General features: G+C 39.8%; 1 protein-coding gene across 1 annotated transcript in view; it reads right to left on the reverse strand.

Annotated features, from left to right (window-relative positions):
* Positions 1–24,780, reverse strand: part of myo1d (myosin 1D) — a 119,506-nt gene that overhangs the window by 73,791 nt on the left and 20,935 nt on the right. Inside the window, exons 2-11 of the mRNA XM_036142166.1 lie at positions 18,140–18,348; positions 17,547–17,640; positions 12,819–12,984; positions 12,226–12,279; positions 11,493–11,588; positions 10,722–10,838; positions 9,773–9,976; positions 9,200–9,345; positions 8,971–9,085; positions 7,113–7,283 (exon numbers count right to left, since the gene is read on the reverse strand). Coding sequence (XP_035998059.1) covers positions 7,113–7,283; positions 8,971–9,085; positions 9,200–9,345; positions 9,773–9,976; positions 10,722–10,838; positions 11,493–11,588; positions 12,226–12,279; positions 12,819–12,984; positions 17,547–17,640; positions 18,140–18,348 — 1,372 coding nt within the window. The remainder of the gene's footprint in view (positions 1–7,112; positions 7,284–8,970; positions 9,086–9,199; positions 9,346–9,772; positions 9,977–10,721; positions 10,839–11,492; positions 11,589–12,225; positions 12,280–12,818; positions 12,985–17,546; positions 17,641–18,139; positions 18,349–24,780) is intronic.

The raw sequence follows: 24,780 nt of genomic DNA on the forward strand, positions 1-24,780 counted from the left end.
TTAAGAAACCTGCTTTCCATTATTCGTTGAACTGAGTCCAAGGTACATCCTTCCATGAAGGAGAACACGTCTAGCTAGTGTTAGCTTGTCTTTTCTGTTACTAAATACCAAAGGGGTGATTTTAAGTTTCATTTCATCTAAATGGCCGGTTAGTAACAAACTAATTCTTGATTCTAAACTAATACAATGTCAGCTAAATATATTTTTTTCTTTTGGGTTCAGACATGGGTTGCTTTTAGACAATTATGGCCATAACATTCTTCTGACTGATCAACAGAGGTGTCAGTAATCCAGATCAACCAATGGGGTGCAGATATACTTGCATATCCAATCCCACAGTGATTCTGAAAGGGACAAGCTTTAGTTCTCCTCTATGGTCTTATTTGAAAATGGAAAACATTTATAGGTCCATCCATCCATCCATCCATTTTCCCAACCGCTTTATCCCTCATGGGGTCGCGGGGGGTGCTGGTGCCTATCTCCAGCGTTCACTGGGCGAGAGGCGGGGTACACCCTGGACAGGTCGCCAGTCTGTCGCAGGGCAACACAGAGACAAACAACCATTCACACACACACTCACACCTAAGGACAATTTGGAGAAGCCAATTAACCTAACAGTCATGTTTTTGGTCTGTGGGAGGAAGCCGGAGTACCCGGAGAGAACCCACGCATGCACAGGGAGAACATGCAAACTCCATGCAGAAAGACCCAGGGGTGTACTCGAACCCAGGACCTTCTTGCTGCAAGGCAACAGCGCTACCCACTGCGCCACTGTGCAGCCATTATAGGTCCATCTATGAAAAACTACTTTATTTCTATGAGATGAATAACCTCAGTGATACACTGTGTTAATCAAAGACAAATAATCAGAAAGGTCTAATGGCACAACCAGTGTGAAGCTCGGTGTACTACTGGTGGATCTTTTACTACAGCACAGACTTTATTGACGTCCTGCCAATGAGCCAGACCTCCACATTGATCTTCATCTCTCCCGCTTGTGTCGTGCTTTATGCTCATATGCATCTCCCATTACGTTTACTTTTCCAGCAATCCTTTTAGCCACCTGTGCCCTGATAATCCCTGTCCCCAGGAATAAAGAGAGATCTACCAGCTAACAAGCCAGACCACCTGATGAGCAGCATCTGATCATCTCTGAATCTCTGCAGTAGCTGTCAGGGCATTAAGCCACCACCTATCAAGTCACTCCCTGACTCTAAACCCAGGGATGAGGACAACCCCAGCTCAGCTCGTTGAAAAGTCACAGGGTTTCCCTGCTGGATATACCATCCGCTCCCTTACATGCATGACTTAGACTCCTCCGCATGTCCTTTCTGTATTCGCTGACCTTGTACCTCCTTGGTGTTAATGACCACTTTCGTTTAGATAATTAGCACCATGAACACACGCAGCATGAAAGCTCTACCTCCCTGCACATCCCCCTCCTCCCCACATGAATTCATACATGTGGCAGCTGGTGGAGGAACTACATAAACATCTTGTTAGTATGCTGCACCTGTATGGGACACGTGCTGGGATCCATGTAAATGACACAATCAAGAGAGCTGACAATAAACCCAATGAAAGAAAACATAAAGAAACATGGAGGAGATAGTTAAGGCTCAGGAAATAAAGCTGTTGTGGATTAACAATATGGGAAGACCAAAGAGGAGTAATGAGAAAATACGTCAATGCTTTAGTTAAAAGAGTGAGAGTTGTATTTCCAAAAAAAGTAAAAGAGTGAGAGTTGTAGTTATTAATGAGTCAAGCAACAAAACAGTTAAACTCTAGATCTACGAGTGGCTGTGAAATGGTGAGCAGCTAAAAGCACCAAAGTAAATACGAGATGGACTGAGAAATCAGCTTCGGACCATAATGAGATCATTCCGTGCTTCATCGGGCCTGATTGGTCTGTCAAGAACTGAAAACTGATCTACATTGGTGAATGCATCACAGGTGCTAAAACACTCTTCAGAGTGGACACATTTATTTGCTACAGCAACAAATTTGAAGAGACCTGTATGCTTTAATTTTTTTTTTCATTCTTATGCATGTATTGCATAGAAGTTAAAAGAAATTATCAGCAGATAACACGGGGAGGTAAATCCATTGCAGCTAAGTGGCTTCGTATTGATTTTGCGTTTTCAGTCATGAAAGAAGCTAGATGAGAAAAGGATGGCAATCTTTTGAAAATCTCACAGTTTTATTGTTCTCATAGGTTTTACTGTACATACAGAGGAAATACGCACAGAGACTGATGTTCAGTTAGGAATACCACCCTGCTAATTAATATAAGAAGGTGAAGACCTCCGTAAATATCTTTTCTCTGTTTTCAAATATTAGTAAAATCATGTTTCACTGCAGAGGTGTGTAACACTGACTGATCTCTCTTCCAAACACACGGGATGTAGTCTGTGGTGTTATGATAAACATTTAGTCGTTGATCACAGAAAGGCTTCTTAAAAGGCAGAGTCGGCGATTTTTCCGGAGGTTTTCAGAAGCTGATTGTTCTACTCCAAGCAATCCTTCCAGATATGAATATTGCGCACGCTTATATTGTGATGATGGCATATTCAAAATATGTTGAGCAGTCTTAAGGTGCATTCAGATCGAATGTGGCAGGCCGAGCGACAGATTTACATGGACACATGGGGGCGACGTGACACAATGCGACGCCAAGCAACGCCGCAGAGGCAAGTCTAGCGACGCTAAACGTGCAATTTTGGTGATTAAAGCGAAGCCCAGGGCGACAAGACACCTGCGATGGACCCGAGGCGACAGTTGCTGGAGTTGAAAAATCTGAACTTTTGTGTCTTGTTGCATCGCAACCACCAATCAGGAACTGTGTGGCTGTGATGTAGGTGAAGGACTGCAGCGGAGACAAAGCAGTTTTCATTCAACGTGGAAGAAAAGCTGATAATAGCGGTCTGCGGTCGACCTGAGTTGTATGACTCAACCAATTATTACTACCGAGAAACGTCCAGAAAGGACCAAGCCTGGAGAAGAGTGAGCGAGCAGACTGGAGTGGCATCACTAGATAACGCCATTGTACTGCTGTATTTCTGGCTTGTTGCCCGCTTTGCAATTGCAACAATGTAGCACCATTCGCGTTCAATGTGAACGCACATTTAGAAGAACGCACTTGCTTTATGCCCTTTAGAGTTGTTTTCCTGCTAGAAGGTGAACCTGTGCTCCAGTTTCAAGTCTTTTGTAGCTTCTAACAGGTTTTCTTCTGGTGTCGCTGGTATTTGGCTCCATTCATCTTCCCCATCATCTCTGATCGGCTCCCACGTCCCTGCTTATAATTGCCCAAAGCATGATACTGACACCACTGTGCATCATAGTGGGAATGTTTAGGGATGTTTTTCTCCACACATAGCATTTTACATGCAGGCTAGAAAAACTGAGCTCCAGAGAATCCCTTAACATATGGATGTTTTGTGAAGAAAAAATTAGCTCTATGGCTACAGTGTGTTATAGAGACTACTCAGATGAGCTGTCATAATGACCCAGAAAACTGAAAAGCTTTTTAAATCAGTTAAACAAGTTAGCAATATAACATCAGCTGCTCAACACAGTTAAAACTCCTAATTTGGTTAAATTCAGAAGCTACTGCAAACAGCAGAAATATTGCTAAGAGCTGGAAGTTAAAGCATCATAACACCCTCAACATCCCCTTCCCCGTATGTAGGAATATCCGATCTGAGCGTGCCTTGTGTGCGGCTACACTGTGTATTTACTGACCACATGCTGCATCTTGTGAGTAACTGTCTGTGCGTCAGACTGCGGCCAGCGTAGCATCATTCGGGACAGGAAGGAGGGTGAGAAAATAACAGCAAACATGTTGCACAGATCCTGTTAGATGAGTGTCTGCACAGGCCGCAGCCTACGACTCCCCCTCTTCCCTGCAGACTCCCTCCGCCGTGTGCAGCGTTTGCAGCAACAAGCAATTACTGAAAATGTTGAGCATTTAAAGAAAAGACAGTAAATTCACATTAAAAGGGGTTTTTCTTATCCATACTTTTATTTTTATATATTTGTTTGTCAAGTTTTATTTTTCTACAATAGCATTTTCTCAGTTCTATGTTTCGACATTTCATCTTAGTTTTCTACAAAATGCTAGTTTAGCCTTTGTTCATTTCCCCATATTGAACCACTTGGTGTTTGTCTGTTAAAAAAATCTCAATAAAACACATAGAAAATTGTGTTTGTGAAAGAAGGAATGAGTATTTGTGAAGGTATTGTACACCGATCTCTCGGTGTACTCCACTTTCTCTGGTTCATCAAAGGAACTTCCATTTAAACTAAAAAGAGGAAAAGCCTCCTGCTATTGCTGAAATACAAGTTTGTAATGGAGTTTATGGGCTGGAAAAAGAAAAGTGCGAACCTTTATGATGTTGCTGAAAGTCTATGTCAAACATCATTAACTGTAGATATAACTGTGATTATCATACAGCCTTTCCGCACGCCTCAACGCCTTTCTTTTTTGCTGCCTCTTGGGGTGATTATCTCACCACACGTTTAATTCTCAGGTTCTCCCACAACACCAACTCTTTCTTTCTCACACTTCCTTTCCTTCTTCAACCTTCACATCTGCTTTAGTCCATCTGCAAGGGTAAAGATGGCGTCTGTGGAGGCTGGAGAACTGGGGCGGGTCATATACAGTCTGGAGAGGCTGTGTACAATTCCTATCCTCAAAGATTTGGGACTTTCAAATATTTTCCAAGAACTACGATGAATCCTAAACATGGCCTTAGAGATTAATGAGTTTAGCTCATAATACAACAGCATTAGCGTATCTTTTCTTTTTATTCCCTCCAAGTTAAAATCATTTCAAATCTATACATAAATCTGGATTCGACCTTAAATTTACAAGGTAGTTGTCTAATTGGGTTTAGTGGATTTTTTTTTTTTTTTTTGCTAAATTGAAAGCTTTAAATGTGAAGATATTCAAAAACCTTCACCTGTTTTTTCCTGGTGTGTTAAACGTCCAGAAACTAAACACGAGGAAACAGTGAAATAAAAATAATTCTGATGAAAACTCTGTTTTACATTGCTTAATGGGTTGTAAGGAGAAAATCCTCAATGCAACCAGTAGGTGGCACCGTCTGTCACAATAAAGTGCAACAAAAAGGCTAGAAGGGAAAAAAAAACTATCCACACCAGCCTGGACATGTAAAAACTGTAAAAACTATTAAATCAATTAAACAGAACCTGTCAGATAATATGAAGTAGGCTAGAAAATCTCAAAAAGCAACACGTCAACTGCCAATCTTAACAACAGATGAAACAAAGTATTCGACTTCAGGCTATAAAAGAGTGAGAGCCAGTGTCCACAAATTGAAAAAAAAATAATAATAACTGTGATAAGCCTTACCAGGAATGGCAGCCAACCAAACTCCAAGAGCTAAACTAGCAGTCAAACATGGTGGAGCTAGGGTGAAATTTTATGGCGGTTTTGCTGCTTCAGAACTAGAAGCACTTGCTATAATAGATGGATCCATGAATCCTGTTCTCTAGCAGAAAATCCTCAAGTTATCAGCTATTAAAAACACTTGGGGGACAATCAGTCGTTACGTTTAGGGGGTAGATCACTTTTTACAGGGCAGACTGATATTAGTAAGTTTTCTGCCCTTAAATGAAATTAAAAAAAAAAAGATTTCTTTCAAAACTAGGATTACTTTTGGTTTTAAAAATATACTCTTACATTAATATCAAGCAAAAAACCCATTAGTGTTAAGACTCAACATTAGGTCATTAAGAGGTTCTGTGGAGATCCACTAACTCAGTGAACAATGCAATCTACTTAACAAGCAGAAAAACAAAACAAAAAGATTTCCAGACAATATCGACTCGAGCAGATATTAGTTCCAGGAAGTAAGAGCAGGATGAGCCTATACTGAAACCCATCATGTCTTTGAAAGTCCTGCAGGAGGAGGAGGTCAGAGAGCAGCAGACGGAGAATGATAGTGAGGAGCATATCGACTCATGGATGAAAGGAGGAAAGGAAGTTCCACGGATCAATGCACCCTGCAGTACAATCTTTACCTCAGCCCTTCTGCATTCACAGCTCCCCTGTCGCCAGCCAGTATTTTTTACTCTGAACTATGGTGGGTACCAGTTTCTGCAGGAATCAATGCCTGCTGGATGTTTTTTTTTTTTTTGCCTCACATGGGAACAGAAAGACTTTGAACTGTTTTTGACACAGCCTCACTTTGTAGCCTGTTGATTTATATATTTCAGTTCAAAGCTCCCCTCACATACTTATTCTGTCAAAACTGCATCAGCATACCCTTAATTCCCCTGTCCTCTCAGCTGTAGCCTCTCTGTATGGCTCTCCTCATAAATCTGTAGATCTGTCTCTTGCACACTCTCCTATAGGCTGGCAGTGACATCAGTTGTGCAAAGTGTTGAGTCAGACTCCCATAAACAAATCCTTTGATGGTTGTTGCCCCCTGGTGTTCAGACAGTAGATTGCAGCAGACCCTCAGTCAAATCCACAGCTATAGCTTGCTTGAAATCTTTTAAAATATGTCCTTTATATATATATATATATATATATATATATATATATAAAACCAAACAACTTGGATTAGAGACAATTAGGCTTTTCAAATAAGCCATCTGTTCCCAGAATATAGATGACAATGCATTTAATTGGCTTACCCTCTGTTGATGAGTCTGAACAGACCATTAGAGAGAATTAGACTATGAATCTTCCTGATTATTGAAACTAATAAGATCATATTCAGTCTCCACTTTCAGCGCTAAGAGCTACTTAATGCATAGGGAAACCTGCCCTCTGCTGCTCTCGGGTTGCTACGGCTACATCACCTATTTACCAAAGCTGATAATCTGCTTCAGGATGAGGGGTCAGAATGTGGCTGTATGTTGTCCTTGATATGGATATTTAATACATTCAGACAAGATTAGCCATTGCAGTATAGCACATAACTGTAAGAGAAAGTAAATTAAAGAAATCAAGTTGAAACAAACCACAAGAAGGAAAAGCAGATTTTCCATTAGCCAACTTCAAAACTCAAACTATGCTGTAAAGAGTCACATATCATTAAATAAAATAAAAACTATCCCCATCTACAGTTCCTTTTTCCTACCTTGCGGCTTGTGAAGTGAGCGTGCTTTGCCAGCTTGACGTTGAGTCCCTGCAGGAAGACCTCATCCGTGACTTTGCCCACATTCATGCAGGCTTCATCCAGAACAGAGAAGATCCCTTTATGCTGCTGCTCCACCAAGTCAACAATAATCTGGTTGTTGAAGTAATCAATCTGAACAAAAAAAAAAAAAAACAGGAGACAGAGGATTGAACTGACTTCAGGTTGAAAGACTTGCATGAAATACACTGAAAGCCAGTAAAAATAATAATAATAATTTGCTAGCAGATATGCGTTTTGGAACATATAGCATATATAAACAACATATTCCATTCAATTGGCTACAAATGGAAAAGGGATACTTTTTATCTGATCATTAAGTCAAATGCCAAAACATATAAATGTTTTTTTCAATTGCACCAAAAACTCCCACCTATATAAAACCCTGTACATATTGGGTCACTGGGTCGGCGCTACAGAGCGCTGTTTGCCAAAAGCAGCCGCCACACAGACAGCTCCTTCCCTCAGGCTGTCCATCTGATGAACACTTTACAGAGCACCCAGATCGACACCATGTTTATTCGCACTAATTAAACCTTGCCTTACCGTTTTGTAAAAACACTATATACACATATTACAAAAATATTTTTTACTTCCCTTTTTATTTATTTCTGTTCTAAATGTTTTCATTGAAAGCAAATTTGGAACCAAAGTTAAATTCCTTGTTTGTGTCACAAACTTGCAGACTAAAGCTGATTCTGATATAAAAGCTTAAACCAAAAGCATCTATTTTGATGCATTGTGTAGTTTTGAGTTTGCATCAATTAGATAATGGTTAGAGACATACGCTTTAATGCACACATTTTTCTCCTATTGGATTCAAGACTGGTACCTCTGTCTGAGGAATGAGGACATTTGTTCTCATATCTGTTAACATGTATAATAGTAAAAATCTGATTTCAAAATTGGAACTAGTGGGTCAGAACACAGAAATTTCGGAAATCAATTTCTGCCTGAAGAGCCCTGATCAGCGCATCTCTAATTGTGACCAATAAAACACTTTAAAACAAAGCAAAGAAATGAACTCAATGCAAGTTTTTGTTGTTCTGTGATGAAAAGTGATTTATAGAGGAATAAGAGATAAACCGTCTAGAATCCTGTACATAATCCGTCATGGTACTGGTCCTGGTGTTGCTACATGGGCTGCCTTTACTAAAACTTTACTGGCACTCATTGGAAATGCTTTCCATTTGCCTCAGAAGTCTAGAGTTGGATGGGAAAATAACATTAAACCCAACTTAATCCTGATCTAGTTCACAAGTTGGAAAATCTGTAACTTTTGCTACCTGTTGCACTCAATGACTAACTTTATTACTGCTAGTAATACAATGTAATACAATCTAATTAGATTATTAATTAAGGAACGAGTTCCCAAATAAAGAGTGTATTTTACTGAACTAGATATGAACTACTAGAAGCACAAAGGAAACATTGTATTAATGCAGGTATTACAGTGTTTTAAGGGCACAGAAGCAGTATTGGATTCAGAACCTGGGTTTGTTGAGAAGCCACATTTTTTCCATCTAGAAGGGTCGACTTCTGGGGCTTTCCTTCTCACGTTTGCCAGTTTGATTTGTTTGTTTCTTTCGTTACAAACCCCAAAGAAAAATGTCCAACAGCTGTTGTAAAGCAGTTCTAAAATCTCTAGACAGCATGGTGGTGTTTTGAAAATTTGTAAAATGTTTGCCATACAGTGGTGTAGACTACATACAACTGCCAATTGCCTTCAGGATGCAAGTTTAGTTTTACACAAATAAATTTAAGAGTTTAATCTAAAAAAAAAAAAAAAAAGAAAACATACATGTTTCCAGGGGATGCCTTCTCTCTGATACTCCTCCTGTTCTTGCCTCAGGACCAGCTGAATGAAGAGTTGTTGCAGCTTTTCATTACAGTAGTTGATGCAAAACTGCTCAAAGCTGCAAATCATATAAAAAACAGAAAACATGAAAATAATTGTGAAATACTGACACATTGGTATGAATGCAAACTAAAATATTTTTTCTCAAGTTTCTCTCTTCATTAATCTTCACCTGTTGTTTTGAAAAATCTCAAAGCCATAGATGTCCAACACTCCGATGACCGTGTTCTTCCCGTGGACTCTGGCGTCGTAGTTTTTCACCTCAATAATGTCATTGATGCGCCCGACAATCCAGCAGAACAAACGCTCATACATTGCCTGAGGAAGACGGAAAGGTTGAATGTTAAGTGTGTGGGGAAATGATTCTGTGCTCGTTTGTGCGCAGAAAAAAAAAAAAGCATCACTAGGGGGCACAAACACTTAGCAGCAACAGCTGAGTAACCCTGATGCAAAATGTCGAAAATATCAGTGAGTCAGTCTTTTGTTTTGGAGCGGGTCTTGCAGCTGCCTACTGCATCCTCCACGATTTTCAGCCTCTGTCTGGTGTCAAAACACTGTGACTCATGTTACTGTGAACCACGATAAGAAGAATTATAAGGAGCGCCAGGCAAGAAGCGAAATGTCACAATCCCGCAGGCACATGTGGACCTCTGTTGTCTTAATCTCTTTAGTGCCGGTAGAGAAAAAAAAAAAGAGAAAAAAAAAAACACAAAAAGGGTCGCCGTAACTGGTGCCCAGAAATAACCTTTGCTAGAGCGTCTCGCCCATAACTGGCCTCCTGGGTTGTGTGCTGCTTTTCAATGACATCTCGACCTGTGGCCACTGTGCGATACAGCAGGGCCTTCTCCACGTTTTCCTCCTTGGTGGAAAGAAGGTCCCTGAACACAGAGACGAGCTTGGTGTTCTCTATCAGGGTAACATCGCCGTCCACTCCGAATGTCAGGTTTCCCTGCGGACAGAGCAGAGGACATGGCTTCAATGATTTTCTTTAAGCAAGGACTTCTAAAAATGAGGTGAAAACATGGCAAAACATCTGATGCTCATGAGAGAAGTATGAAACTAAAACAATATTTTATCTCAGCATTGACAAGCTTCTGGCAACACTATTTATCTACACTAGATTAAGTGATAAGCTAGGTGCCGACTATAAGGCTTAGTTGAGAAGTGGTTGCAGGTTCCTTTTTCAGGCTCCTCCATTGTCAGGACCCACAACTCTCCCATTTCTGGTCCATAAATGATTTGCTTTTGAGCTCCAAAACAATTTTATTCTTATTTCATAGATACTGTACCAAAGATCAGACGTTTCTTTTTCTCAGAATTCTTTATACGGCTACACTAAAATAAAGGGCACATTGTTTTGTTGGTACCTATTTTCATAATGTGGTAGGTAAGATAAATAAGATAAGTCCTTTATTCTTATAATGCCAAAGTCTGACATTTAAAAAAAAAAAAAAGAAAGCAAAACAATCTGCCTTTAAGGAGGATGCTTTATGGGACTGAAATGAAATCTGTGTTTTCCAGTATGGTTTTGCTTTTTACTGCGAATTTCGATATAAGTAGCTTTTTTCCCCACCCAATATACAGAGGTGTACAGTTACTGTTTGAAAAAGTAAACTTATGCATCTAGAATAGCAAAGGCAAAAATTGCCCTGACCGAGACAAAAAGTCAGGAACGAGGTTTTTCTGTGTATTACCAGATGCAGGATGGTGGCCAGGATCTTGTAAACGGTCTGAATCTCATCCCCCGTGAAGCCGATTACTTTCATGGCATCGGCTACCGCTTTGAAATCAGCACCATCATTGATGCCAGACTGCAAAGACACAAAAACAAGCTTTAATAATAATAACATAATGATGTAATTATGTAAAGCAAAAACAACAAAAAACAGTGTACATTTTCAACATTTATTTCCAAGAACCTGGGCAGTGAAGCAAATATCTGCAAAGTTTTCCACCTGAATTTGATGCTTTGCTGTTTTCGTTTTTGCAGGCTGGATTTCTTTTTCATCTGTTAATTAAATTACAGACTTGTGTTGAACTACGATCCCTTGCTATTAAAACCCAAGTTGCTTAGATACAGGGTGGAAAGCAACACCTCAGCTGTTCGGTTGTGCCGTGCTGCATGACGTCAGCTAATTGGTTGCTGTCAAGTGTTTTGTTCCCCTGCTGTTCTTACAAATCCTTACGCTTATTCAATAACTGAGACACGCAGCAGAGACGCAAGGAATATGGAGAGGTCCTCAAATGGGTCAGGCTCATTGTGTAACAACTCTGACTTACAGATAAAAAAAAATATTCCTAAAACTAAAATTTGAGGTTTATGTACTTAAAAAACAACAACTTGTTACTCTGACTTTTACTTTTCATGTTCTGCAGGCCATAAAAGTCAAAATGAAGGGTACAAATGCGTTCATGTGTGATAACCGGCAGAGACTGCATATGTAAATAAACAAAGTATCAGTTACCTTAATGTGGCCTCCGACTTTGACGTAGTTGTAGGCTGTTGGGTCTTTTTGAATGTGAAGAGAGCGTAAGAGGGAATCTGGAGCTCCTTTCAGCAGCTAGTGAGGGGGAAAAAAATGCAAATTTTTGCTTCAATTGGGACATTTGTTTATTACTGGATACACTGAAACTATTAGTATTAGGAATAAAATGCATGAAGCAGAATGGTCTCTAAAAATGGATGCGTGAAAATTGCCTCACTATTCTCACAAGATCTGGAAGAAAGGGGACTCCTTTTTTAGATCAATATACTACAACAAAAAAGGAACAGGAGGGTTCTCAGTTACTCATGATGCACATTTTAGTGCTTTTCATACTGACAGAGGCCCTGTTATGTTTGAATTTGATAATAATACAGTGAATTTCCATTCACATGATATATTTACAACAGACTTTTCCTGTATTAATCGTATGATTTTGTCTGAATCTACGACCCTCTTGTGCTTTTCTCTTAGTTGTGCTAAAGCTGATAACGATTCTAATAATGTAAAACCACTGGCCAGTGTTGTCTTTCACCCAGGTTAACATATGTATACATGTGCGTGATGAAGCAGAGCTAAAAAATAAAATAAAATAATTAACAATGAATTAACCTCTCCATGGCAGGATCCCACTTCTAGAACGGCACAAGGAAGCGTGTGCAACAGTGGAACACAGAGTTCATGCAAATACAAACAGGTGTGCATATCTACCTACCTGATAGAATGAGTGGAAACTCCTCTCCCCTTCCTGCTGGAAAATTACCCTAGACTGTTTGGGGAATTAGAAACACATTTTGGTAAAGACACAACATCATAAAGTGAACTCAGTGATGTTATTTAAAAGAAAAACCTTGATCAGTGATGCTCAGAGATCAACATAAAACCTGAAAAGTGTGGCAGATCTTCGCAAATGTATTCAGATCCCGTGAGTATTCAAAACCACAAACATCACTGTATTTTATGGGATGGATCAACAAAAAGTAGGACACCACTGGGAAGTGGAAAGAGAATGCTAAACAGCTCTAAACTTTCACAAATACAGTATTAAAAAGTGTTGCATGCATTTTATTCAGCCCTTATTCACTGATCCCTTTAAATAAAATCAAGTGCAACCAACAGCATCAAGAAATCAAACAGTAAATACAGTCCATCTGTGTGTACTTTATCTCTGTATACTGTACGACTGTACCAAAAACCACACTGGAAACCGTGAATGTGTGGAAGAAGCTGCTCAAAGAGACAAAATCTGAAATTTTGTATTTGTATACAGGCCTGCTTATCCTGTTTCAATCATTTTGATATCCTTACCTTCTCCAGCAGGTAGTTGTTGATGTGGCCCCCGATGGGATCTCCTTTGAAGTCAAAGTTGATGTCCATGTATTTGCCGAAGCGGCTGGAATTGTCGTTGCGGTTGGTTTTGGCGTTTCCAAAGGCCTCCAGGACACAGTTGGATTTCAGCAGCATGTTTTTTACTCTGTGAGACAGGACGGTGATAAAGAAAATAAATAAATAAGAAGCTTTACAAAGTGAAAAACAAAGAAACACAATGATTCAAACTTTCACCCCCCAAAACCTACATACTGAGCTACCACATTCATCAGAGACATCTTTGTATCATCTGTGCATAGTGTTCAAAAACACAGCAAGTTGGATCTAACACTGTGTCTGTGCTCATCTATCTAATAGCTCAGTGTTTGCATTGTACAGAGGTCCAACTACAAGTAAAAGAAATAGGTGTAGGGTGTGAGGATAGTAGGAGAAGTAAATGGATGTACTAAGTTCATCTATTAATAAAGGGTCTTGATCTTCTATGATGCTTTCTGTTCTTCACCTCACCACCTAGGTTTTCAATGAAACCTAGGTATGGATGGACCATAATAGAAGGTTGATTTTTATCTGGTGAAGCAGCTCTGTCTTGATTTGGCCAAATGTTTTGGATTGTTATCAAGTTGTGAAGTCCTGTCATGAATCATTTTCAGCTTTTTCACCACATCTAACAGCAGGGATACGGTTAGTTGAAGCGAGACAGTGACCGCAAGGTTAATGATTAGTAATATAGGCGTAAATCTGCTCTGTGGCTTAAAAATGACAGATCAAGGGTTCAGATGGATGTGGAAATGTGTTGCTTATTATAATGGACAGGTTAAGACAAAGTGTGGCAAGAGAGATAAAACCACTGGACTTGATTCAAAACCACAAACAATTTCCGCCAAACTTTGTACATTTTGATTTAAAATGCTCACCTATAGCCATCAGGAATATCATCATGATATGCATTGACAGGTTAGGTGAGTAATAAAATATTTCTTCATCAAGGCGACCATTAGAGAGTGGGATAAGAGAACATTTTGCCCTTAAAGGATGAAAAATGCACCAACTTAACAATTTGAGCAATTCTAAAGGCCAATTGTGACTGTAAATATCTGGGTCAGAGTATTTCCAAAACTGCAGCTTTTGTTGGGTGGTTCTGGTCTGCAGGCGTCAACATCTAGCAGAAGTGGTCAAAGAAAAGAACTGTGGTGAACCAGCAAAAGGGACGTTGGTAGTCAACTCTCAGTAGAGCAAGCAGAGTCTGAAGGCTGGCATGGGAGACTCAATCCAAAAGAAGAGCTAATGTAGCTCAAACTGCTTTAAAGGTTCATGGTGATTCTGATAATATAAAAATACGTTCCTTGATGGAGGGAGAGTAACGGTTTGGTAAATGTTTTTCTCAGAAACCTTGGTCCCCAACATTCACGTATACGTGTCTTCATCACTTACTTCCTGCCTAAGTATTGTTGCAGAGCATGTGCACCCTTTTACAGAAACAGCATCCTCTGATGACCGTGGCCTCCTTTAACAGCATAGTGCCCAAAAATATTTTAGGATGGTCTTGAGCACATAAGAATGAGTTTGAGGTCTTGAATGGTCGACAAAATTTCCCATATCTCAGTATAATTTTACATCTGTTAGATTTCCTGGATTAAAGTCAGATTAATGGAAGTTCTACCTACAGCGCTCAAGGGATCTGCCAATAAAATCTTTGAGCCAGATACCAAAAACAAACATTTAGGGTTTAGTGGAGTCCACGACTTGGTGGGTCAGGATTATCTCTACAGCAAAACGGGACCAATAAACTACAACATCCACCTACAGTATGTCTTGCTGTATATTATCAGCATTTTGTATTGTCTAATATTTAATCTGTGAAGTTTACTTTTCAGCCGTCTCTGTTGGACTCTTACCTTTATCTGACATGTACTTTGTTTGATTTACATAAAGCTCCTCTTATGGTCCCTCCCTTATATCCATCCAAGAGAATTATACCCTAAAGTATAATTGTTTTTTACGACGGTGCTGAACAATAAATTATGACAATTATGGCCTTCTGGCACCATACAAGCCAGCAGTCTGTTTCAGCAGTTCCCACTCAGCCCTGAGTTTCTGTGTGTTTTTTTCTACTTTGCTTGTACACATAACAAAGCTAACCATTTTGTGGACATCTTTGTTTTTTTTATTTTATCTTTTCACAGCAGTTGTGTTGGGAGAGTGCGTGAGTGTCCACGCTGCCATTGTTTAAAGATCAGCTTTAGCTCTGGTTAGCTCTGCTGTGCTGCCTCCCACTGAGCGACCCGATATTCCCTGCATGCTCAAAAGGAGGAACGAAGGAGCTGCACGGGCATTAGGCGTCGCAACCTGGAGGAGAAAGTAAAGACCCATCATCCTGTTCACCAACACGGGAAATGTGAGATCTCTTCACAGCAAAGTGGATGAATTGGGGGCCTTTGTCCAGCATCAGAGGCTACAGAGCATTTTAAATGACCCTGACTAAGACGGGGCTAACCGTGTTAACTCTGGACACACATAAACATGGATGGTTTTCATTTATTCTGAGTCGACAGAACTGAGGAGAGCGGTGAGAGGAGGGGGTCTGGTTGTGTTTGTGAATGGCAGATGGTACGACTCTGTGGATTCAACTATTAATGGGATGGTATGCAGTAAGAACATTGAGCTGCTAGCTGTTAGCATGAGACCATACTAGCTACTGCAAGAGTTTACACGTTATCGTGACAGCTTTGTTTGTTCCTCCTTCGGCCAGTGCTGCAGCAGCAGCCTGTTACGTCCGCCGCAGCGTTAACATCAGACACCAAACAAAGCCTCTCCAGCCCCTTTTTTGAGCTCTGGAGGCATTAACCACGACTTTCCTGTCCACCACTCTCCCCACAGTATGTTACCTGCCACACCAGAAACAATAAAATGCTGAACTTATTGTATGCCAACACCAATGAGGCATACCTCTCATCACCTCTCCCTCTCTTGGGGCGCTCAGACCAGAACCTGGATCTTCTCCAGCCTGTGTATCAACCCCTTGTACACAAAGAACCAGCTATGGCATATACATAGAAGAGATGAGGAGACAGAAGAAGCTCTGAGGGACTGAGGTCCTCATGAGGAGGACATTGACAGCATCACAGACTAGATCAACTTCTGTGTGGACAACACTATGCCATTCATGAAGGTACGGCGTTTCTCCAACAACAAGCCCTGGATCGACCGTGAAACAAAGGCTCTCTTTAAGGAGAAGAAGAGAGCCTTTGGATCAGGACACAAGGTGGAGCTTAGAGTAGCGTGGTTTGAAAAGAGAAGGAAAATTGGGGATGGAAAAAAAACTCGGCTGTAGGGGATCTGGGATGGCTGAACGATGTGAACCATTTCTTCAACAGTTTTGATCAGACATTCACCCCTACTGCAGCCCATTTTCTCCTGCTGCAACCCCCTTGTATCTTTGATGACTGCCTACTTTTCTTCCCAGATCTCCAGACCACAACTCTCAGCCCCCGCCCCCCGTTTTAGAGGACTCCACATCCCCCACTGCCCCTTTCAACACTTGAGGTGAGGAACGAGCTGTGAAAGATGAAGGTACGAAAGGCAGCAGGTCCGGATGTCACCAGCTCCAGGCTCCTGAGGTGCTCTGCAGATCAACTGTGTGGCATCATGGGATAACATGTTCACCATGAGCCTGAAGCTCTAGTGTGGTAACAGAGCCTAAGACAACACAAAGGACCTCATGAGTTAAAGGCTGGTAGCACTGATCTCACATCTCCTTGAGAGCTAGGTCCTCAAACATCTTCCATCCCTGGAGAGGTCTCTGCTTGATCTGCCGCTATTCCCTACAAGCCTGGCCATAAGGTTGGGTGATGCCATCATTTACCACCTCTGCTGAGCTCTGACCCAACTAGAGAAGCCTGGAAGCACTGTGAGGATGATGTTCTTTGGTTTCTCCAGTGTTTTAATACCATCCAGCCTGGACCTCTGAAAGACAAGCTGGAGGTGCCAGGAGTGAACCATCAACCACTGAAGCAGTGGATAATGGACTACCTCACTAGCTTTCTGTAGTATGTAAGAACATGGGGCCGTGTCCCTGACAGGCTGGTCTGCAGTACAGGCACCCTACAGGAAACTGTGCTGACACTGTTCTTGTTTGCCCTCAACATTGCAGACCCATCTCACTCCCAGACTAACTATATAGTCCCTTATTCTCATCTTGTTGCTTTTATACTTATTACCTTTGTGTGGCTCTGCATGCTTCCATTTGCCTTTCACTTTGCTGTCGTTACACCTGAATTTTTCCACCGTGGGACAATAAAGGATATCTCTAGTCTATTCTATTCTAACATCTTTGTACTATAAAGACAGACAGACACCTGCTGTTCAGTTATGTGAGACAATAACCCCCCTTCCTCAGCTGTAACTTTATCTCACCGTGAGGTAAGGGCTTTAGATCACACGCCGCAAGAATTCCAAGAAAATGACAATGACCTCACGAAAACAAGAAACGCAACTTCTTGCCTAAGACCAAATGAATTACTCCTGAACATGCCTGACTGGTAACTAAAACCCAAGCACCAGAAGTATAAATGCTCCAATATAAACTGCAAGAGAATAGTAGAAATATGTGAGTAAATTTGCTGTGGTTTCTTTAGAGCAACCTAACAAAACCAAAAACCCCTCCCACTCTGACAATATTTGCTCTCTGGCTGCCAACCCTCAGCTCACCTCTCAACCTCTGCCCTCTGATTAGGGTTGGTAATGGCAGCTATGTATTGCATTATGTACTTGCTGGCCTCAGTTTTTCCTGCACCACTTTCCCCTGCAATAAAAAAAAGAAAGAAATGCAAACATTAGTAAGCTGGCAGTGATAAACGCTTTAGGCAAACAGTTTAAGTAAAAACCATAAACGTAAACCAGGTCTTGTTCTTATTGTTTTTAGTGTTTTTGCTAAAAGTAGACATGCTCCAAACAAAGACCCGGTTTCCATCATGAATTTTTTACTTCATTCAGACCAACTCATGTTAAGGCATATATTTGTTTTGTAAACCTTTATGATAGGTTATCTTTATGGCATGAAATGATGTCAGCATTTAGAGGGTCTCAGTTCCTTCTTTCACCACAGAGTGGGGCTTTATCCCCCCTATCCAGCCAAAGAGAAGTATTTACTTTAGAAACAAATAGTTTTTCCTCATTTTCTGAAAATCAATGCATAGAAAACATATGAAACAAAATATAGATTTGTTTTGAAACTAATCATCTGAACATGAAATGTAAAGAAAGCAAAGCATTTGTTGTGCTTCGTGAGCTTCTTGTGTCACCTGAGATGACAATACAAGTATCTTTGTTCCTCCTCTTCATGGCTTTGTAAGCAGCATCAGCAATGGCGAAGAGGTGTGGCGGCCTCTCGTACAGTTCACGGCCTTTGTACTGCTCTATGACGTCCCGGCCGTAAATGTTCATGGCACGGTACGGGTTGACTGACACCACCACCTCTCCGATGTAGGTGTAGATTCTCCCCTTCTCAAACCTGAAGAAGAAAAAAAAATAAAGCATTCAGCTATAGTCATACTATAATTAGACATTTATGACCATGTTCAAGCATAAGACTCTAAACAACAGAAACATTTACAGGGATTTTAGGTTTTCTACTATAAGCAAAGACTAGTTTTCAGTACTCTTATGTAAAAAGTTAATTTGATTCAACAAGAAAACTGCAGAGACCTGTATTGTTTCTAAGGCATTTTGTGTTACTAATATTCAAGTATGTGTGAGTACAAATAAAACAAAATGTTCTTTAAAAGAATACGATGAATGCAGATGTAACCCTTGGCACCATGAAATCTGACAGTTTTCAGCAGGATGGGCTCTGGCTGCTGAAACTCTGAAAAGTTGATTTATTTCATTAAAAACATCATAAAGTAAGAACAACTTCATAGATTCGGTGCGCACACATTGATACATTTCATGTGCTGTTTATGTTAAATTTGATGATTACAGATTACAGCTAGTGAAAACTCAAAACTACAATCTAACATAATATTAATAAAACAAGGATTTTCTTTAAATACAGGGATGTAAAGTATGGTCATATTATGGCCTATAATCACAGGGAAGAACACTGACTCAACAGGGAGGGTAAGCCACAAAAGGTCATTGCTAAACAACGTGTCTGTTCCCATAGAGCTACAGTATGTCCAGGAGTCACCCAGAGTCAAAGAAACATTTAGTGGAAGGAAAAGGTGCGGTAGAAAAAGGCCCAAGTAACAGAAATAACCACAACCTTGAGAGGATTATGAAGCAAGGCTCACTGAAGGCATGGATTGGAGCTTCAGGAGCTGCCACAGACGTGTGTCCAGGTCATGGGTTCCAGCTCTCACATTTTCTTGTATTAAACCACTTCTGAACCAAAGGCACAGTCAGGAGTATCATACTTTGGCAGAGGAGAGAGGGGACTGGACTGCTGCTCAGTGGTACAAAGTTTTGAATTTGTATTAGGCATTTTAAGCAACTCATTTTTTTCATTTGTAAATCAAGGTCTGAGTTTAATGGAAGAGCGGAACGGCACAGAGCCCAAGTTGCTTGAGGTGTGAGGTGTGCCAGAGTGAAGTTTCCACACGGTTTGGGAAGCCAAGTCATCTGACAATGTTGGATTTAAATTTTTTTTAGAGCCCTCTATTGCTTCCGTTTGTTGAGAAGGTTTATGGAGGTGTTGATATAATATTTAGCAGGACTTTGCCCCCGCAACACACAGCTAAAAATACCACAATGAGTAAAAACCATGACTGTATTTGGCCAACAAACTCGTCAGACCTAAATCCTACAGAGAAACTATCAGACTCAAAAACCAACAATACAGATGAGCTGAAGGCAACTAAAGCCACCTGGGTTATTTGAACACCTCAACAGAGCCACTGGCTGATCTCCTGCTCTGGAATAATGAATTGATGGAGTAATATGTAGCCCCAACCAAGAACTGAGGGCACACAGTACCCTACATGGGCATATTTTCCAGTAGGGCCACATTCTTTATAATTACAAAGCTTTTTTATTGTTCATGGGAAACAGCCTAATCTTCTCAGAAACTACACTTTTGGTTTTAAAGTTTTAAGAAAGAATCTTTAAAAATTACCAAAAAATGAATGGCGCTATATAAATGAAATCGAATTGAATTGAATCTTGTAAAATCAGTACTAAAAATGTGAGTTTGACAGCGTGGTTTTGAGTCATACATCCTTGCTTAATAAATAATATGTAGACTGAAAGGTAGTTCTGTAAAATTTAAATACCAAATGTACCGCGTTAGTTAATTTCTAAATCAATTACAGAGACATGAAGCCGAGTTAAAGGAAGTGTGTCCTTTAGGGTCCATTATGGTCCTCTGTTGAGGAAAATCACGCTTAAAAAGTGAACCGTTATGTCTTTTTTGTAATTAGACATGCTCGCATCCTGTAGATGTACCAGATGTAGATATTTATACCCTTTCCTGTTTCACTTTCTGCCTCTGTTCACTCCCAGAACCATATGACCTTCCCATTCCTACGTTTCTCCCTACACGAGGCTGCCAGGCTGACTTCCTTCCTGTCCAAACACTATTAGTATCCCTGTTTCTCTCCGCAGAAGAATGCCATCTTTCTTCACAGCTGTGAAACCTCTGCTGCTGCCTTACAAGGCAGGCCAAACACTTATCTCAAAACGCTCTTAACTCAGTCTGAACCTTTTTTGCAATTGAAGAAGTTCCAGCATGATTGTTTAAAGATTTTCAGAAAACACAAGCACTGAAGGAAAATAATGTAGCTCCTCGTGGTCCGATGTTGCTGCAATGAGCACATCTGACATCATTCAGGTCCTTGAACATTAAGCTAATCACACACACATCACTGTGGATGAGGCTGTTGATCAAAGGCCATGGGACCAATTAATCACAGGCTTTTAAAAATAAATCTTGGCCTTTGTGACATGTTATTTTTTTTTATTTTTTTTTTTACTTCCTCTTGGTTTCACACTTTGCTTGACAGCAACACAAAAATGAGAAGTGACAAACAGGGAGCAGAAAATGTGCCATAAATTGTTTAGATTAGCTGAGATGAGCTCATCCTTGTTATATTCGTGGCTTCAGCAAAGTTACGTTTCAGTGCAAAGTGCTGCTTATCAGAACCACAAAGGATAGAAAATGTACTGTAAACCTTTGAATGGAAGTTATCAAGGTTTGAAGTTCAGTTGACAGACATTTAATCCTAATAATTTATGTTATGTAAAATATAGGTTTGGAAATTCTTGCAGCAGACAAAAGAGTTTTGTGTCTGCCAGAAAAAAAAAATCTGTTTCGAAAATCCTATCTGAATTATGTACTTTAAAGAAATATTACAACATATGACGTTTTATTTACACATGCCGGTGAACGCATGCTGCTGCAATGACAAAGCAAGTTGCAAAGTCTTCCAGCAGGAAAAAGATCCATTGTGCCGTTCCTCTCCTCAGCCTGAAGGCTGCTGTGTGCCAGCTCCATTGTTTGTGTGTCAAACGGAGGCCTTTGTCTGACAGGGGTCCTCCATCTCCTCTTCTGTGCGCCAACACAATGAGCTGCCCACTTAAAGCTCATGTGCAATAGCCTCCGCTGGCCTGTTGACAATGCTTTACATGACGGGAGGGACGCATCGCAGATCTCAGTGCACGAGGAGAGAGGAGGTGACAGAGCATGCCATCGGTGACAAGATGTTTCAGCAGAATATGGAAGAATAAACCCATTAATTTAGCTTTTACTGAAGGAATTTAGCTCTCAGTTTTTCAATCTTTTTTTTTTTTTTTTACAAATTATGAACACCAGCTATAACTATCAGGAACAATGATAGTAATGAAGAACTCCATTCTCACAAGCAACAGTATTATGGGTGTTAAAAATGGTGTTTGGAAATATAATGAATTTATGTAAGTAATTGCAGAAAATTACTTTATTTTCATCTATAACAAGGTACATACATGTCTATTTTACAGTCTGTGTTAAAAGCCTAAAGTGCACTTATAAAATCAAATTAACGCTAAAATTGGTTTTGCTAAAATCTAATAGATAAGATTTGTTTTTATCAAAAAAACATTTAAATCAGCAGGGCTCTGGTTTATAAATAAGATTTGTCTTATTTTTAGTTTTACTTGGATTTTAGTTTATAGATCGGGATCAGTTTGATCTAGATTACAAATAACAGTGACAATTATTTCAGCCAGGGCTGCTTCGGAGAAAAACTTAATGAAATAGAGATGCGTCAAGAAATGCTGTTCACTGCGATTACTGCACTTGACCAGTCTTCCAGAAAGTCAAAACTCTGATAGTGTTTCTGGTTGGTGAATGCACCATACTAAGCCCATCCAGGTTGCGCTACCAACACCCCTGGGTATCGACACTGTTATCGGAGAGAGAGGAGTTAATGTTAGCTAATTGCAGCATAAGGTAGAGTAAGCACAGAAGGATGAGTAAGACATGCCTGTCGATCATTCAGGGTGGAAGTAGATGAGAAAGAGCAAGGATAGAATTGGAAAATGTCAGCCTTTTGGAAATATTTTATTTATTTGAGTTAAAGGTGAGGCTCAGTATTATGTGAGAAACACAGAAAATATGAAGTATGCATTTTTCCATTATATTTATTTATACAGGAGATATCACCTTCAGATAAAAAATAAAACTTTTTTAAAAAAAGTTTAATTTTAGCAGCTATAGTCACCAATTAGAGATGCTAAAATCAATAAAAAATAAAATAAAATTTAGTGACTTTGGCAGCTTATAATTGCTCCTAAAGTAAATAAAGAGCTCAAGCCAGAAATAAATATTTATATAACAGCTTGTTACATCTACTTATATAGTTACTAAAGAGAAACCATTATCAGCAGGTTGAATATGTATAAGAACCAGAATTGTAATTGCAAATTGTAATTATTGATCGTAAACGCAGTAAAACCGTCTAAAGTAAAATGATGGAATAAAATGTGGGCCAATACAAACTCCACAAGATCAGAGACATTTTCTCTCTCTCCAAGGGCCAGAATGAACCAACCATCTTTCTGGTCTTGCACCCTGGTTTGGCACTTCTTGTTCCTGGGGCCTGAAATACCATCTGAGCAGAACCAATTTCTTGTGCGCTGTCCCAGAACTATTATACATAAATACTAGGGTAGGAAGGACATATGAAGGCTTCCCAAGAGTTTTGGTCTCGAGTTCCAGTGAAGCATGAAATGTCTGTGCTTAAATGAACCCTTTTTCTTGCTGCCTTGACTAAAAGCCAACACGTCTGTTGTTGCTGAGGAGGTAGTAGCCTTCAGTCTTTTGAAATCAGCCTGTTCTAATTTATTCCCACGTCACATTATTGTGTATCTTTTGTTTCTATGGTATATAAAGACCAGCAGCTTCAAGTAAATAACGTTTCAGCTTCGTCTTGGTGCATCCGATACCTCAGCTTGTTTTATGTGACCTTTAGGTAAGTCAGGCTGCCATGTTATTTCTCAGATTTACTCACTGTGACGTGTTGAAATGGTTGGAGTCCTCTGAGTAATTGAGCTTATAATTACCACTTTATCATATTATTAGCTTAATTTGCTTATAATTTCCATTGTGGGCACTAATAAACTTTGTACGTTTCACTAGCTCTCATAAATATCTTGGTTTTGGTTTGTTTTGGTTGACTGAAGCTGTTGGTTAAGGTGGCTATTTAATGAAGAGACTTTTCTTAGCTTCACAATGGCTGTTATTAAGTAATTAATGTGTTGTGTTGAGATTCTTGTTTGGTGCTTATATTTGTGTTCCTTTTTGTGTAGTAGCTATATAGTGTTTTGTATGTGTAAGTAGGCTGGGCACCATGCGATGTGGCATGACACGTTGATAAATCAGATCATAAACTGTCAGCCACAGATGTTCAGGTGCCAGAGGATCACTATGTAAAAGACAAAGTAAAATATTAGACCATAATTGTCACAGCAAAAAAATTATTTGTGTCCTGAAACAGTTCCTCACAGTGAAATGTACTCCTTTTAAAAAACACCCATAAATGACACACATGACTCATGTCGCAGTAATTTATGTTCCACAACAGGCGCTTCATTTGTTCATGTTGGGAACCGCAAGAAAAAAAAAAAACAACATATTTTAACATGCATTTAAAGAAAAGGAAATGAAGCTGTAACAGTGATCCAACAGTAAATAAATAAGATTTACATTTCTGTTTAACGTGGAAAAAAGATTTTTTAATTAATTAAGAGCCTGCTGCTAAATGTGACTATATTTCACTTATAAGGAGAATACTTAAAAAAAATATATTTCTGTTATCTACATGAATATTTGTTTCTCACGTTAAAGTTTTGCAGGACCAGTGCACAATAATTAATTCTGAAGAATTGGCCTCTTTGATAACAGGTTTGATAACGCAGTTACAGAACCAATCAGCTAAACTGGTCCATTGTTTCATAATTTTAGAGCTTTCATAATCATTCTGATAAAATCACTTCCATCTAGAATCTGATCCACCTTAACAGATAACACATGTCAATAATTAAATACCATGAAACAATAAACACACATTAACAGAGAGCGGGGGCAAATGCCTCCCGATCCTTACAGAGATGATTGCTGTAAATGTAAGAAAGACTTTGAGCAACTGACCTAAGAGATCAGTTATTGTGAGTCAACTTGAGAAGTGATGCAGCAGAAGAAGGAGAAGTGAAAATCTGGGAGAGCCAGTTTGTCGTTGAGGTTTGTGTTATTTCACCCAACAGCATGAACACGCTGGACTAACAAACAGTGATAAAACCAGGAAACATTAAGCAAACTTTGAAGTTTAAATCAATAAAAGCTCCACAGCAGTAGCTGCGGTCCATCAGATCCAAGTTTATAGGCATCTGTTAACCGTGTTTGTACCTTTCTCCCTGCCAGAGTTAGTTGGGATGGAGAGAAGGCAGACATGCAGAGAGAAAAATGAAT

Source organism: Fundulus heteroclitus, chromosome 10 (genome assembly GCF_011125445.2).
Source record: "Fundulus heteroclitus isolate FHET01 chromosome 10, MU-UCD_Fhet_4.1, whole genome shotgun sequence".
NCBI classification, from domain to species: domain Eukaryota; kingdom Metazoa; phylum Chordata; class Actinopteri; order Cyprinodontiformes; family Fundulidae; genus Fundulus; species Fundulus heteroclitus.